This window comes from Chelonia mydas, chromosome 3 (assembly GCF_015237465.2).
Source record: "Chelonia mydas isolate rCheMyd1 chromosome 3, rCheMyd1.pri.v2, whole genome shotgun sequence".
Taxonomy (NCBI): Eukaryota; Metazoa; Chordata; order Testudines; family Cheloniidae; genus Chelonia; species Chelonia mydas.
Window position 1 is genome coordinate 66,703,549 of NC_057851.1, and position 18,041 is coordinate 66,721,589.

The 18,041-nt window shown below is 39.1% G+C and overlaps 1 protein-coding gene across 7 annotated transcripts in view; it reads left to right on the forward strand.

The window, feature by feature from the left end:
• The window catches only part of ANKRD6 (ankyrin repeat domain 6), a 160,598-nt gene that overhangs the window by 110,733 nt on the left and 31,824 nt on the right, over positions 1-18,041 (forward strand). For all 7 annotated transcript variants that reach the window (XM_027825484.3, XM_037894471.2, XM_043542660.1 and 4 more), the window contains one exon: positions 17,820-17,918. In XM_027825484.3, coding sequence (XP_027681285.2) covers positions 17,820-17,918 — 99 coding nt within the window. The remainder of the gene's footprint in view (positions 1-17,819; positions 17,919-18,041) is intronic.

Genomic DNA, 18,041 nt, shown 5'->3' on the forward strand with positions numbered 1-18,041 from the left:
ATAAATAATATTTGCAAATAGTGCAGGTGACCTATGAAAAATTGCTCAGTCTGAGAGCTAAATATAGAAGAGTTTGAATCTGAACACAAATAGGCCTGAAATGATTTTTCTCAATATTTGTTAATCAAATCTGAATGTGAGAGGAATACGAATGGAAAATGGTGTTTTCTCCCTCGCTCCCTCTTTTTTTATTTTATTTTAAACCACAAAAACTTGGAGTGCTCCCATCCTCCTCTGAAGTTTCCTAGTGGTCACCATATAAATCACAAGCCAAGATTCTCTGTGAAAAAGTGTCATTAACATTTAAAAGAAAAACATTTCTAGGAGCTGAAGAGAAGACATACAACCAGCCCTTCAGGGGTTTTTACCTCACACTTAGTGATGTGTGAGGAGATGTTTTATTTGAATAGGTCAGTGGCTGCCTGTGAAGGAGCTGACTGCATCTCCCACCCCAGCAACTAATTTTGCATATAGTTGGTTGTCACTGGAACCTGCTTTGCTTGCTAATGAGGCTTGCAGCTAGCTTTCTACTGCCTAGTCACAAAGCTAGTTAGGATGTTGCAGGACTGAGTGTAAGGCAGGAGCCATGAGAGAGGGAGAGAGAGGGAGTGGGTGGGTGGGAGAGAGAATGTGACAGAGTGAGAGATGGAAAGGCTGGTCTGTGGTCTGCTACAGAATTTTAAAACTATACAAATTGGTTGGGGAGGTGGAAGTGGGTGAGGTTAGACCTACAAGGTCTATCAGATCTGGGACAAGCTTAGTATTTGGCAAAATGCTGCCCTGAGGCATATTTAGTTTTAATTACGTTCATGGATCAATTGAGAACACAAAATTTGACTGTGAATATTAGCCTCCACAACACAGCTCTAAGGGCTGTCGGTAGGTTTTAAACAGAAAATGTGAATACATTAGATAAGGTGCAGAAATGGATTAGAATGATCTATCAATGACACCTGCTTTTTGAGATGCTCCCTTTGCCGTGTTTGGATCATAGTTATTTATTTTTAAAGCCAGAGTGCCCTGTGGGAAAATCAGTTTTACAGGGGTTTTTCCTGTTTATTGACCACAACCAGATGGCCTCTTGTTGATATGGTGACACTCAGTGCATAGGCCATAGTCATAGCAAATGTAAAAAGCTGTAGTAAAATTCTTACTTTGACTCTGTTGTCCAAGCATCTCTGCTTGTCATGATCTGTCTAAAGAAAGATATTTGAATTGTGGTGGGATTTTTAATAAGAGGACTCAACTTTGGATCTGTAGTGTGCCCTGATGGTAAGGAAAGTATTAAAGGAACAGCGGGCACACTACACACTCTCATCCCCACTATAATTTTGAATGCAGGTTCCACATAGTGTCAACTGAAAAATCCAGTGCTCTGCATTATAGATTCCAGTGTAACCATGGAGCTGATTTAACTACTCCATCAAATTAGTTAATGTAAACTATGGTTCTAATGTGAGATCGGTAGATAATGACTTGGTACCAATATAGTCTAACTTTAAATTATTGACAACTTCCGTTTGTTACAATGAGTGCAACGGAAGTGCAAATTATGACCTGACCCTGAATATATGTTTGATTTATTACTGAATGTTCGTGATGGTGCTAAAATCTGTTGGATGTCTCAGTCCACCAAAAAAATTCAATTTGTTTTGGAATACAAGTTCAGGTTGATTCTAGAGCTAAGTAAAATTCAGCAAATTTCATTTGCAGGGGATCATATATATTTTAAATCCATGTGGCTTCATATCCTCCCCATTTTATTTGTTTTCCACATTTGAATGGGCCTACAATCTCAAAGCAAAAGTCAGTCAACCACGAACTGTTGATTCTGCAACAAAACTATCCCAAGGTGCAAATTCCTATATCAGCCCAGGTTCACAAGAAAGGTCTGTGAACTTTTCTGTGAACTTAGTATAAGTTTGGAGTTTATAACAAATTATGAAGCATGGTGAGTTTCACATGGCATGAGTTACAATGTGAACTTTAGTTGGTCCTTATTGTTTATCCCAAGTGGCACATCACTCCATGACTATTACTGATTTAAATTTTTCAAACCTGCGTAATAAAAATAATAAAATTTAATAGCTGATTGTTCTAGTATGACTGAAACACAGATTCTCTCTTCTTCCTCCCTAACACAAAAATCTTTACAAAATTAACCATAAATAAAGATCTGTTTATTCAGATCTGTATTTTATGCCTGATCTGTACTCTACACTCTTTTATTTACATTCGTCAGTTTTTGCTGTCAGAGTTGACATTACATTCTATAAGATTTACCCTTAAAGGAAATTACAATCCGGGGCCCTGCTCTTGTCCTCTTACCCAGGAAAAATTCCTCTTGAAGTCAACAAGAGTTTTCTTGGAGTAAGAAGTGCAGAAGCAGACCCTCAGTTTGGAGGAAAAGGAAAAGTTCTGTTGTACTTTAGGACACCAAATCAATTGCAAATGTGTGCTGGCAAGTGTAGCTGGCTTCACAAAACACTATACAGAACTATGCATGCCTGAAGTAGCTGGGCTCTAGAGCAAGCTATTTGTCTAGAAATTCTTTATAGTTCTTTATCCTCACTTGATTTATTGAGCACCAGTCAAGTAAAAGTGAGACTTGTTTACCTTTCAAAACCAAGTCATTTAAAGTGCTGGCAAGCCAATCCAATTCTCGTATCCTAAAAATGAAAGGTCACATGATGTGTTCATCGCTGCTTCAATAAACAAGAGTTTTATTGCAAAATGCTGTTTTAGTTTAGACTGCTATGTCTATATGTAAAGTGCTGTTTGCATTGGCTAGATGTTTGCATAGTATGAATAAAACTAAAGAAAGAAAATTCAATATAATTTTCATTAACGCTGAAATGCCCACTTCAGTGTTTGCTCAAAGATTTATTTGTTTGTTTTAGTCAGATTAGTAATTGAGTGTGTTCAGCTGAGACCATCAACTTCCATTGAAGTCCACAGGAGTTGCATGCATACAGCACCTCCACTGAAGTCAATAAGAGTTGAAGGCACTCAGAATCTTTTCAGGTTTTATATTTAAAATATAATAGGACAGCCCTGAGCCATATGTTCCTCCCCTTTTTCTACTTCCCTGGGCTTCATTACCTGTTACTGTGGCTCTTCACTGAAGCACTGTAAATGGTGCTTTCCAAGTGCCGTGGTTTGGATATTTCTGCAGCTATTGTGCAGTAATTATTAAATTGTAAAACCTACCTGTAATGGATTTGAGCCCTTTGGGGTGTCACCTCATGTGCTGGGGTTTAATTGAGTCAGACTATTCTGCCAGCCTGGATCCCCTTTACCTGGTCTTGCTGGGTGAGGCTCACAAGCCTCTTCCAACCAAGCACACAGGCAGGGCCACACCCAGCTGCACAGAGAGACAGAGATCTGCTTTGGAATGATTCAGCCTCAGGGGCTTGCCCCTACACCCTGCTGTCCATTCCCTTTAAGGGGTACAAACCAAAAGGTTTTATGAAATTTGCCCCCTCCCTCAATGTGGAAGGAGATATGCACAACTTCTTGCAGCCCCGCCCCCATTAGAAATTACAGAAACTGGTTTTGATAATAAACAAAACAAATTTTATTAACTACAAAAGTGAATATAAGAGATAATAGACAGAACAAAGCAGATTACTGACCAACCAAAGCAAAATCCGCAAGCTAAGCTCAATATACTTAAGAAACAGCTTACAAAATGTAATTTCTTACCCTAAATATTATTTTAGGCAGGTTGCAAAGTTTCTGTGGTTCAGAGTTCCAGTTATATTTTCAGACTGGACCCCTATCTCAGTCTGGACTCCCCCCTTGCCTTCCCTTCAGGTTGCTTTAGCAATCTCTCTTCTTGGGCAGACAGGCCATGAAGAGGAGGAGCCCCCTTTGCCTTATTCCCCCTCCCCCCTTAAATAGGATTTGTTTCCCAAACTTGACCCCCCCCTTCCCTTCCAGTGGAAAGTTACAAGAAGTCCTAGGTAATGTTTAGTATCAGGTGACAAGACCACCTGACCTAGTAGTGTCACAGCATCCATGAGTCAGTGGCAGTATGGAGCATTGGCAGGAAGGCCAAGCCTTTTCACAGTCCATTGTCCTCGCTGATGGGCCATCCGCCCTGTCTGGCTTTTCCATTGTAGTACTTGAAGTGTTAGCAGCGGGCATCACCCAAAGCAGCATAGTTGAAATACAGATACATAGTCAGTATTCCTAACTTCAGACACAGAAATGATAAAGGAATACAGATTGGATAATCACATTCAGTAAATCATAACCTTTCCAATGATATCTCACATGAGCCATCTTGCATAAAATATATCTCAGTTATGTCATATTCATATCATAAGTATATTTTCATAAAGAATATGGAGTGAAGTGTCACACTACCATTCCCACTTTACATTACAATTATTATTGTGCTGCTGGGAAGTACACATACCAATTATGCTAATCCTGCAAAGGAGCAGTCACCACAAATGGTGAGCTGCTGCCACAGAGCAAAAATCAGAGAACCAGTTGGAACAGGGTAGAGCTAGGAATCAATAGTTCAAACAGTCTCTAAGTTCATAAGGGAACAAAAATACCCCGCTTTTACAGGTACACATCAACAGCCCCACCCCTGGTCCCAGCCAGCACTTACTTCATGACAATTCTTTCCCCTTGAACCTCATAAGATTCTATTTGTATTGTTGCCCCTTTTGGCCTGAGTGATTAGCCAATATTCTGGGCCGTGACGGGTTGCTTCTGTTAAGAGGAGAAATTGATGATGCAAGTCAGGTACTTCTGTAATTCAATCCTGTGTATCTACAAAAATGTACACAAAGCCCTGATTCCTTGAACACAATAGAAACAAACAGCAGCAGGCAGTTTCCTTGCTCAGCAATCCAACTCGATCGCCCTGTAGGACGTGGTTTAGGTATATTTGTGTGGCAGCATGGGGAATGCCACTGATGTGCGTCACCTGCTCTGGGAATAAATACAAGACTTCAGCCTCCAGGACCTTCAGTCTTTTCATGAGCTACTTTTTGAGTTTAAAAAATAAATCCATCAATCTGAAAATGTGGGCTGTTTGATCCAATAGACTGGGTCATTTAAAAATAATTGGCTGCCAAAATTGAAAAAAAAACCCAACCCTGCTTAGTTAAACTCTTAAATGATACTATACTCTGCCTTTTCTCCCCAGAGTTAGGGAGTAGTATTCACCTTCATTTTAAATTTCCTGCCTTTTTCTCAGTTTGTGACACAACTTTCTTTCGGGAAAGTTAGTAATGGATGAATGTTTTAAATTGAAGTTTTATTTCTCTTTGATTAGGCATGAGTGAATTCTGTAAGTATATTTAATTCCTGCTATGATTTAATTAGTGTTCTGTGTCCACTTGTGATTGCTGCTGTTATAGCTGCCGCATGGAGCAACAGCTAGAGTATCACTTTCAAAGGCCTTTTTTGTTTGCAACTATGTTCAGCTTTGGATGGACATTGTGTAGTGAAGGAAGCTTGGCTGTGTAGGTGTCTAGAGACAGCCTGTCTTGTACAGTGCATGAGATGACCTTTTCTTATTGAACACTGAGGATACAAATAAATATTGAACAGCTCTCCCCTCTGTGGAGCACCATGTGACCTGCTCACTGAATGAGACAGTGAACTGGCAGAAATAATAATATATTGTCTTGTAATTAAAGAATGTGTCGTAGTGAATGTGCACCTAGGGCAAAGGGAAGGATATGCAGTCAACCCTAACGTTGGCATTTTCTGACTTGAGTGCTTTCCATAGCAACCTTAATGCCGTTCTAACATTTTTTTACTTTTATTAATAGTAATAATTACTATTTAGCATTTGTAGCTGGTGTCATGGGTATCTTGGATGCTCCTCAGAAAGAGGAGAGACATACTGCTAACTCTGAGAGTTTACAGTTTACAATTCTGCAAATTCTAACTATTAAGTGTACTTCCTATGACTGTGAGCCCACTGAAGTCACGGAATTATTCTTTTTGACGCCAGTGTGACTAATCACAATAGTTGGGACTATGCTATGTAATAAATGTTTGGAGGATGAGGCCCAGCGTTAGCGAAGACATGACATCAGGGAGATGTACTTCTAAACTTTTGAGGTGGCTTGTTTTCACTGGTTGTATTGCAAAAAAAGAGTAGTTGTTTGTCATGCTGTGATGCATGATTAGAAAGGGTTAAGCATCCCACTAAATAAATAACCCTCAAAAGACATGTGAGGAGGTAATGTTTGTGTTTTTGTGTATTTACATATATATGAGTAGGGTCCGACAATGTAATCAACAGTCCCTGTATATGCTGTAATTCTGATAATTCAGAAGTCAAAAGAACATCCTATCATTTAAATGAATTGTAAACACGGGATATCTCAGTATTCATCTCTCTTTGAAATGTATAGCAAACAGGGTGGATATAATCAATCTTTTTTATTTAAATTGGATTTTTTTATTTAAATTGGTTTTTTTCATAAAAATGCTTTTTGAGTAAAAAACCTATCTAAAGATAGTTTTAATTAAGATACATTATAGCTCAAAGATATCTCATTATGGAATAGGGATTATAAATTCTAATTCCATAGTACGAGACATACTCATTACATATTAATGTAATGTTTAAAAAAAAATTGTAAATGAGTTCCAATAGTTCATGGATTAGGGACCCAATCTGATAGGGTTTCAGGGGCTTCTGTATAGATTATTTAAGTTCATCTTTCTATCTACCCAATGGGACTCAGTGCTCAGTCTAGAAGATACCATGAGAGATGCTTAGTTTTGCAGTTCTCAAAGTGTGGATTTGTGTCTCCAGAGATAACATGCTTGTTAAGAGCAAAAATGTTTTTCAATAAATAAATAAATAAATAATATATAGAGGTGAGAAATAACAGACCTCAAACCTATTGTTCCTCTGCAAATTTGTGTACACAAAGTCAATCCCTTATCTCTTTCTAAAAGTGCAAAGTTTCAAAAAGTTCAATGAATGGAAGATCGTTGGAGGCGGAATAGATCTGGACAAGCAGAACAAGTCTGGAGATAAATGTGAGAAGTGAGGGACAGGCAGTAGAAACAAAGGGGAAACTGTTTGAGCAGCATATTCCAGAAGTCTTGAGGTCTTTCTGAGTGTAGCCTTCATTGATTTGAGATCTACTATACCATCCTCTCACTAGAAGGGAAAACCTATAATGGCAGCAGGCTGTAAAAGAGACCCAGTTTGGGAATATTTTAATGAAGTTCCTCTACCTGTGGATAAGACAGGCATGCGTGCAAAATGCAAACAGTGCAGCAAAGAAATGCAAGGCCTGGTTGCTCGAATGAAACAACATCATGAGACGTGTTCCTTCCCAGGAGGAAGCTGTGCTGAAGATGATGAAAGGAACGTGTCAGAATATGCAGGATCTTCAGGTTGGTAAACATTTTTATTTCATAATTCTTTCTTAAGGACTGCCTGTCTTCCTTCTGGGCTATTCTTGAATTCTCATATTTGAGCAACAAATATAGTTGTTACTCTATGGTACTATCTGTTTAGATGCAGTTGTGATAAAAAATAAATAGCTGAAATAAGCAGATCTTCCTTTTACAATTTCACCTTTAAAGTAGTACTGAGTGTCAGTGAATGCAATGAGTAATACTAAATGAGCAGTATGGTATTAATAAATAACTGCATTGACTTATTTTGTTTAGGAGAATCCATCCTCAACATACAATTCTGAAGACTATCCACCTTCAAGATGACCATCGTTTTCTATAGTTTCAGAGTTATCTGCCAATGATAGTGTTTCAGTCACATCATGTATGTCAAATAGCCACACTGTATCACCTGTAGCAAAAAGAAAAAAAAATCTCCATCATTCAGAAACAACCATAGATAAGTTTGTGATAAGAACCAGCAGATGACAAAAAAAAAAGGTAATTGATGAAAAAATTGCCCGGTTTGTTTATGGAACAAACTCTCCTTTCCATTTGATTGAGAACCCACACTTCATTAACATGGTTCAGTCATTAAGACCAGGATACAGTCACCCAATGGAACAGATGTTTCAGGCAAAGTGCTGGATAAAGTGTATGAAAGAGAAATTGAGCAGTGTTGCTAAAGGTCTAGAGGATGAAATTGTTAACCTGAGTCTTGACGGGTGGAGCAGTGTCCACAATGATCCTGTTGTATGTGCTTGTGTGACAACAGAAGAAGGGAATGTCTTCCTTACAGAAACAATTGATAGATGAGGAAATGCACACACAGCAGAGCACTTACAAGAAGTAGCAGTAAAAGCTATAACAAACTGTGAAAAAAAGTTCAAATGTCCAGTACGCAGCTTGGTCAGACAATGCTGCAAATGTATCCAAGATGTGAAGAAATGATTTAGAAGAGAGTGAAGACATTGCCAAGCTAATAACATACTGTTGCAGTGCTCATTTGATGCATCTCCTAGCCAAAGACTTCAGTGTTCCAGAAATAAAGGCTAATGTTGTTGAAATTGCAAAATACTTCCATAACAACCACTTTTCAGCAGCTGCTCTGAAAAAAGTGGGAGGAACCAAGCTAACTCTCCCACAAGACGTGCTATGGAACTCAGCAGTGGACTGTTTTGAGCACTATATCAAGAACAGGCCTAATCTGATGACAGTTTGTGAACAAAATCGTGAAAAAATAGATGGCACTGTCACAGCCAGGGTTCTCAACATTGGGCTTAAGAGACATGTTGAACACATGCTGAGTACCCTGAAGCCTATTTCTGTAGCCTTGAACAAAATGCAGGGAAATTGCTGTTTTATTGCTGACGCTGTTGAAGTTTGGAAGGCACTGAGTGAGATCTAAAAAGAGAAATATGCAATGACAGAGTTAAATTACAAGCATTTAAAAAACGAATGGGACGAGCACTATCTCCAGCTCATTTTCTTGCAAATACTCTCAATACTCAGTAACAGGGTCAAACCTTAACTGCTGAAGACAAGGAGTTGGCTATGACATGGACATCCAGCAATCATCCCTCCATAATGCCAACTATAATAAACTTCAGAGCTAAGGGTGAACCATTCAAGAAATCTGTTTGCTGATGATGTTTTAAAGAAAGTCACACCAGTGACCTGGTGGAAGTCACTTAAGCACTTGGATTCAGAGACTGTTGAAGTGATAATCTCACTTTTAACAGCAGTAGCTTCTTCTGCCGGTGTAAAAAGAATATTTTCTTCCTTTGGACTAATTCATTCCAAATTGAGAAATCGTTTGGGACCTGAAAAAGCAGGAATGCTTCTTTTTCTTTTCCAGATTATGAAGAAACAGGAAAATGAAGGTGAAGATGACCGAGTTAGCTGCAGAAGTCAATATTTTAAGTTTCTCATGTTGACCTGGCTGACGTAGTCGATTTAATTTTTTTAAAAAATATTTCATTTAACTATTTGTTAAAAACAATTCGAACAAAAACAAACCTGATTTTAAAAACTTGAATGTTTAACTAAATTCAAGAATTCATATGCTTGTTTTGTTAAAATATTATATGTTTGTTATTGAAGAAAAAAAATCCAGAATACATAACACTGTTGTTTTAGTTAAATAAAACAATTTAAATGTCTGTCTGATGATGTTCTCTTCTAATACAGCATGGCAAGAAAATCCTCCAAATATTAATGATTAACCTGTTGAATTGGAGATCGTTCACCTCCAGATAACTTCATAAATATCTGCTTCAATTACCTTTGGTAAATGAAATAACCAAAGAATCATTCATTTTCTGATATAGCTGTAAAACTAATCTGAAAAGTTTTCAAAATTAAAAAATGTATAGTGTGTACCTTCTAAAAATGAAACCTACATCTATCTCTGAGTTGTGAAGAATATGTATTAAGGTTATAACAACCAACAAGAATGCACTTTCATGTAGAAATCCATGATTAAATCGAGTCTTCCTGACTAATGAGTTAAATCATGATTTAAATCAATTTGATTTAAATCAAATCCACCGTGATAGCAAATAATCTGTGAATGGTGGAGGAACAAGCAAATTACCTTATGTTAATTCTGTAGCTAAATAATGGAGATGGACTTCCTTCAAAGTCATGCTAATTACCTTTTCAACTCCCAACTTTTCAAAAGACATGACATTGTATAAAAGATCCTTGGGTCCTGATTCTGTCATCTCAGATCTGCTTAGGCTTCATCAGGGTAGTTTTGAGTCAGAAGACTGAGGTCCCAGTTATGCTGGTACACCCTGAATATGATATTTGGACATTGGACTATAACCTATGAACTATTGCTAAAAGAACTCTTTGTAACTACAAAGCTCACCATCTCTGCTATGAATCTGAATCTTAAGAATTGAATTCATGTCTCTATGTATATTGATTTTTTAACCATACTCTCTCTTTTGTTTTTTAATAAATTTTAGTTTAGTTAATAAGAATTGGCTATAGCGTGTATTTGAGTAAGATCTGAAACATTCATTAACCTGGGAGGTAATGTGTCCAATCCTTTGGGATTGGTAGAACCTTTTATTTTATATGATGAAATAAGATTTTCAGAAATCATCATATTTGACGTTGGTACCTGGATGGAAGTCTGAGGCTGGATTACTTTAAGGGAACTGTGTTGTTTGGACGTCTGAGTAACCAGTGAGGTAATACAGAAGCTGTTTTATGCTGACTTGGTAAATCTAAGTATTGGAATATCCAATACTTTTGGATATCCAGCTTTTTGGAAATTGTCTGCCCTATTCTTTGCAGTTCACCCTAATTGAGTGACCACAGCTGGCTCCTCACTAGGACCCTGGTTACAAATGCTTTTTTGTTGTTGTCATTCTCTGTTTGATAAAACATCACAGGAGAAATCTGCCAAACCTAATAATCATTCTGTTAAAATGAGGAAGACTCACCCAAGAGGCAATTCCAGGAGGTAAGCACAGTGAGGGCTTGTCTTCACTACGGGGAGATTGACGCTGCAGCAGGAGTAGATTTAGCGGGTCGACCGGAGAATGCTCTGCCATCGATTTAGTGGGTCTTGACTAGACCGGCTAAATTGACCTCTGCTGCATCGATTGCACAAGCATCTATCTCCCAGTGGTGAAGACGAGCCCCGAGAAGAGTAAGGTAAGTCAACCGGAGAGTGTCTCCTGTCGATGCAGTGCAGTGAAGACACTGGGGTAAGTCGACCTAAGCTATATCGACTCCAGCTACATTAAGCAGATATCTGGAGTAGCGTAACTTAGATTGACTTACCCTGGTAATGAAGACAAGCCCTGAGACAAAGCAGGACAGTGTTTGCTTTGGCGCTCATCACAATGTAATGTGTGTAGTTTTATACTGGGATTCACTGGGACTGCAGAACATGTTCCAGATGGTCTCATTGAACTTAATAGTGAGAATAAATGTGACAAAGGAAAAATCTGTGTAGTATTAAACACATGTGTGTAATTTATCTGTTTACCCAAACCAGATTGACGAGAGGCAGTGCTAGCATAGTGCAGTCTATTTTGACATAGTCACTCCAGTATCATGGGTTTATAAAGTATATTTTTCAGGGTAAAGCAGAGCATAGCTTTTCTGCAGATCGTAAAGTTAAAATCATATCTATAAAATTGAATTGCATAAGGGAATGGTTATAATCATTTTGCTTTGTAGCTAACTCACTGACTTTTTTTTTTTTTTTTTTTTAAATCCTGGAACTTGTTGCATTATGGCTAGTCTGTAATTGGTGACACTTCATATAGTATGATAGACATAGAGCTGTCAACAAGGTTTCATCTTGAGCACACATTATTAACAGATCTTGAAAATAATCCTCTATTATTAAGCTAGAAAGGTACCAAAATAAGATAAAAATCAGGAATTATTTGGTCAATAAACTAGCAGCTAAGGAGGATTTACATGACTTGTGGCCACCTGAGGCAACAATTCACATTTGAATAAAAGTTCCTACACACATATAACAAACCATTTTATTGGCTCATTAATCTAAGTTGTTAAAGTCCCCAGTTCATATCTGCATCGTAGACCATGACAACTCCAAAGTTTATCAAGCCAGCATTAGTAATCGGATTTGAAATTATCTATCTATCTATCATATTAAATATTTGTGAGCTGTTTAAAAACTATTAGGTCAGTGATCTGCATATTAAAAAGCCTGTGTCTGTTTTCACAATCACCTCCATGACCAAGCCTTCCTTGCAGTGAGCCGCTGTGAAAGCCTGTTGTTAGCTTGTATTTCCACCTTCACTAGCACCCATATATGCCTTCACACAAGACCTTCTCTGGTGTCATGGTGGAGGATGGCAAATGATGCTGCGGGAGGAAAGACACACTACTTTCAAAAGGGAGACTCATCTTCTTACCCCTCTCTCCCCAAGCATTGTGGGTAGGGTGCACCCTTTTAAAAAGAAAAAAATACAAGTTTGAGCCAAGTGAGATTGTGTTGTCAGTACCCCCCATTACAGCTGGCACTCTAGTGCCACCATTCTGACATGGAATTGTAGAAGACCAGAACAGAACCATGCAAGCACAGCTCTATTGCTGCCAGGGTCTGCAGACATGGCATTAACTTTTTATCCAGTGAATAGGGCTGGATAACTCTCTCCCCAAAGTCTGTCAGCCCTGCTACTTGTGTTAGCCAGAGAGAGGCTGCTGGAGAGTGACTCCCAAGCTCTCTCCCACACTGAGTTTGCTGAGAGTTTTTTTTCCACATAGCCCCAGACTCTGCTGGCCTAAGGAGCATGAGCTTGATCTCTGGACCTAAACTCAGTTTTCTTAGTTCTCCAGGTTGTACCATTGCTAGATCTCCCAACTCCCTTCTGCACCTCCAGTTTTAATGCCATTGAGTATAAAAAGGAGGTGCAGTTTCCAACTTTTACAGTTTTTATCATGAGACACATGATATCTGGTATTTTTCTTAAAACTTTGGGCACTGAAGTCATATGGAAACACTAGAATTTCTGCTTTCATTAAAAAAAAATGTTTCTAGTCCTCAAAGTTGCAGAGATAAGCTTGGAAACATGAACCCTAAAAGTTGAAAAGCCATCATGCAAATAAAAAGAACTCCAAATTTATTATTTGTAAACCTTACGAATTTTAAACTAATCTCAGGAGTTTTTGGGGCCTCGTTCATGATATTCAAATGTTAGGGGTTGCCGGTACTGGAAATGAAATGCACAAAGTTATGTGGTATGTATCGTACATTAGTGACACAGATGAACCAAAGCAAGGACATAGAATCAGAGAATCATAGACTTTAAGGTCAGAAGGGACCATTATGATCATCTAATCTGACCAGCACAACGCAGGCCAAAGAATCTCACCCACCCACCCTTGTAACAAACCCCTAACCTATGTCTGAGCTACTGAAGTCCTCAAATCGTGGTTTAAAGACTTCAAGGTGCAGAGAATCCTCCAGCAAGTGACCTATGCCCCACGCTGCAAAGGAAGGCAAAAAACTCCCAGGGCCTCTGCCAATGTGCCCTGGAGGAAAATTCCTTCCCAATCCCAAATATGGCAATCAGCTAAACCCTGAGCATGTGGGCAAGACTCATCAGCCAGACACCCAGGAAAGAATTCCGACATTTTAAGTTGCCCTGAAGTTGATTCCTTAGGCCTAAAGCATGAAGGACATGAGTATCTCCCAGCACTGGAACTAGCCTTCCCTATCAGGCACTGCAGGCCTACAACCAACCATAAGTGATTCTTTTGCTTCCTCTGATCTGCCAGCCCCACCTGCCTGGTGTCACGCTGCTAGTTGGCTCCATGCCAGTTTTCCCATGTGTGTGCCTCAGCTCCTGATCTGACCCCCTTACTCCTTAGTTGCAGCCTGACAAAGGAGTCAAGAACAGGTAGGCAAGGGGGGAGGTGAGGCAGGAATACAGACAGGGAGAAGAGGATGGGAGAGGTAACTGGTAGGGGAGACAGGGTAAATCAGGACTGCATATTTTGCATACTTCAGAAAAGCCCCAGGCAGACAGACGTACTGTCCCAAAAGTTGTGATTTGTTCCACCTCCCAGCAGCCTGAAATCCCCTCTCCCTTTCCTGCATTGTCCACTTCCAAACAGTAAGAAACTAGCTAGTCCAAAGAGTTAAAAACCTGAGACCAAATACATCCCCAGTAAAGTCAATGGAGTTACACCAGGGAGGAATGTGGGCCCTAGGGATTAGCTAGTATCCTAAAGATTAGTATAATCTTTGGAGCCACTATATTTTATATGCCTGAGGTCACTGAATGATGCAGCACGTACCATAATATGTCACAGTACGTGTGCACAGTGGACAGTTTAACAATGGCATGCCCCCCCCAATGTGAATTTCCTGAGTTGTATTTGAACGTTTCACAGGTTTTCAGATAACGCATAGGGGTATGTGTGTGCTGTGGGGGGGGAGGTACGCTGATTGAGGGAAATGATCCAAGGGATAAACATCTCGCGTTAAAATAAATGCTTCATCTTCCTTTCAGAGTTTATTTTTAACAAAATATCTTTGGCTGCACCCCAGCATTGTTGCACTGGTTGGAGATGGTTATCGTATCAGGAAGTTCCCCCCCCGAACATATTCACATAGTTAGCCCTGCTCTCTCCCTTGTGAGCTGGCTTCAAGCAGGCTTTTGTTCCACTCCATGCACAGACTACAATAAAATGTTATTGTGATGTATCAGTAGCTTACTGGGAAGTGAGACAACTGATTATGTGATTTATTTATTGTAATTAAGTAATGGAGAAAGAACCTATAAGCCTAAACTTGTTTGAATCCATATTCATAATCTAAGCATTCAACTCATGCCCCAGAATCATTTGTCAATCTGGCCTTTTTTTTATGTTGCCTAGAGACTCTCTTATTCCTTTTGCTATTAAGTTACCTGAAACTGACACTAAGCTCTGGATCTCCTCCAAGCTGTAATAAAAGGAAATGTACTCCAAGCAGTTGGGCCAGCCATTACTTTACCTACAGTCTTAATAAAGGCCGTCTTTAGATCAGGTTGGACTTGTAAAAGCAGCAGGTTATTCATTGTTTAAACAAAGCTACAACTTTTTGTTTGTGGAGTTTTTAAATTTATGGCAGTGTTCTCACTGACTTTTTTTTTGTGGCTGTTTACTGAGTTTGCCTAAGCACCTCAGGTGCTTTCAAAGGCAGACTGTGAAAGAAGAAATCAAGCTGTGTTCAAAGCTTCAGAGCCGTGAAACCAAAATGTACTGGATGAGAATGAGCCATTCACTTTTATTTGGGGAAAAATACCAGAGAAAACATTTGCACTTTGAAATATTTGAGTTCCGGAGTGGGTATGAACTTTTCCTTCGTTTGAGTTTAAAAAGGGGAAATAAGAATTAACTAACACTCTCCACATCTCTGAAGTGCTGTATAATCATTAACTAATTAATTTGCGATTGGGTTCTCCCTCCAGCAGTTCTGTGGGAGAAGAAGGTTTCAACTTTTTTCATTACATGGAGGCTGTTTCCAAGGCCTTAACCACCTTCTTAGGAACATAGGAATTGTCATATCAGACCAGACTAATGGTGCATCTAGTAAAGTATCCTGCCTCCAACCAATGTTTCAGTTACATGGAGTAACATTCCCATTGGGGAAGTTTCTTACTAACCCCAAGAATGTACTTAGATTGTAAGATCCTTGAGGTAGGAACTCCCTTTTTGTTCTGTGTTTGTACAGAACCTAGCACAATTGGACAGTGGTCCATGACTAGGACTTGTAGGCATTACGGCAATACAAATAATAAATAATGATTAGTCGTTGGCTTATTCCTTTCCAGTTACTGAAGGCCACCAGTAGTCACTCAGTGCTAGAAGTGTTCACTTCTTCTGTTGCTAGATTTACCAGTGCAGTTTAATCTGCTCAGTCACAGTAAAATAAACCTGATGGATTCCTGAAAAAAACAATATCCAGGCCAGGCTAAAACATCAGTTTGTACTTATTAACTACTGGTGGCTTTTGGGTGGAGGAATTGTGATTCTCAGTGGAAGAGTGGGTGGTCTAGTTCATGATTGGGTTGTTAATTACTTGTCTTTTGGAATTGTGATGAAATAAAACTTATGTTGGACAGTCTTCCAACATTCTTGTTTTACAGTTCTTTAAGGTCTTTCTCTTACTCCTCACATTCCTGACACTAATTATTTTACTTACACACTCAATTCCTTTTATGCTGATATTTTCTAATTTAGTTTATTAGGGTTACAATCTTAGCAAACTTCCTTATTTTCAGGTTTCAGAGTAGCAGCCGTGTTAGTCTGTATTCGCAAAAAGAAAAGGAGTACTTGTGGCACCTTAGAGACTAACAAATTTATTTGAGCATAAGCGTGAGCTATAGCTCACAAAAGCTTATGCTCAAATAAATTCGTTAGTCTCTAAGGTGCCACAAGTACTCCTTTTCTTTTTCCTTATTTTCATTCTTCTTTATTGTACTGATGAACCTATTAATGTATGATTACACTTTGAACCTTCTTTTAAAACACATATCCCAGTGCCTTCCTTAGGAGCAGCAGCTGCTCCCATTTTTTCTGTCGTGTTCTCATTTTAAAGTCTGTCAAATGATAATCCAGTTGGGTGCAATTAAAACTGAACAACGTTCCTCTCTTGTCATTTTAATGTAGACTTTTATTACCCACTTGCTGGGAAAAGCTATTTTCCTAATTAAAAAAATCTTATTTTAAAGTCAGCTCTTACTTTCCTTTTCTCCTATCCCTGGAAACTGTACATCATTTCTGCATCTTCCTAATTAAAACTTTCCTGTTCCGTGTAGCCATCAAGGGACCTGACCCCAGTTGAACTGTAGATTGGCTTCTGATGGATACTGTGTTAAACACTGATTATATGGATTAGGGATTAGTAAGGTAGTAAAATAAGTGATATCTGAAAGACTGAGACATTTGTTCCTAGTTTATAGGCAGTAAGGGATTGGCTATCACATATGTTAACTCGAGTCACTTGTCGTGACTAGGGTTGCCACCCATCCGGTTTTCAATCAGGCAGTTCAGATTTCTGCTTGTGTGTCCGGGTGCCATTGGACAAGCCACAATGTCCATTTTTTTAATCTGTGGCAACCCTAAGCAGAAGGAAGGAGGCAGTGTAGCAGCAGCAGCCATCCCTGCCTCCAGGACCAGGCTGCTTGTGTGGCTCGTGGCGGCACGTGGCATGCAGGGGTGGGGCCTTGGGGGAAGAGGTGGAGAAGGAGTGAGGCCTCAAGGGAAGAGGCAGGGCAGGGACGGGGCCTCAGGGGTCTAGTTACAGCCATTAGAAAGGTGGCAACACTAGATGTGACATATCTGTCATTCTTTCAAAGGGGAGCTGCTGACATAAACATCAGTCTTCTAGTGCTTATTTCTTTTGCAAGACTTTACCTCTGTCTTTATAATGATTTATAGCACATTTGCCATACCATGTGTTTTTGGAAGGGTGTTTAAGGGGATGTGTTAGTAGTGGAATTGAAAGTCCTCAATGGTTGTCCAGTGGAAAAGACAGAAGCAAAAAACTGATTAAGTTCTACTGTAGAATTGTAATGCAGAGCTGGATCAGAGTTTGCAAGAAGCAAAAAAAAAAAAAAAAAAAAAAAAAAAAAGTTTATTGTAGACTTATATTATTGCAACAAGGTGTTGTCTTAAGGCTGGTGCCAATAAATCCAAATGAAGCAGAAAGCAGGAGGGGAAGGAGGCAGTTGCAACACACACACACAATAAGGGAAGTCCTGTTATAAAATGAACATGTAAAGGTTTGTAGTAATTTGCAGCTTTAAACAATAGGCTTCCCAGACAGAGGTGTGGACAGACCAATATGAAGAAAAGAAATGCCTGATATAAGTTTTAATGAACAATATGTATTAACCAGTGATCTACAAAAATCAGTATTTTCTCTTCATTCACAGCATGGCCGTACCCCTCTACATCTTGCTGCCTATAAGGGGCATCTCCGTGTTGTGCAGATTTTGCTGAAGGCAGGCTGTGACCTGGACATTCAGGATGATGTAAGTAGATGCAACCACTGTTCTACCAAGGGGCCTGCTCTTCCAATCAATGATTCAAATTCTGAACAGAGCTAAAGTTTTGCTTCTTAAAGGTGGGGATGAAATTAGAACAGAATCAGTCTC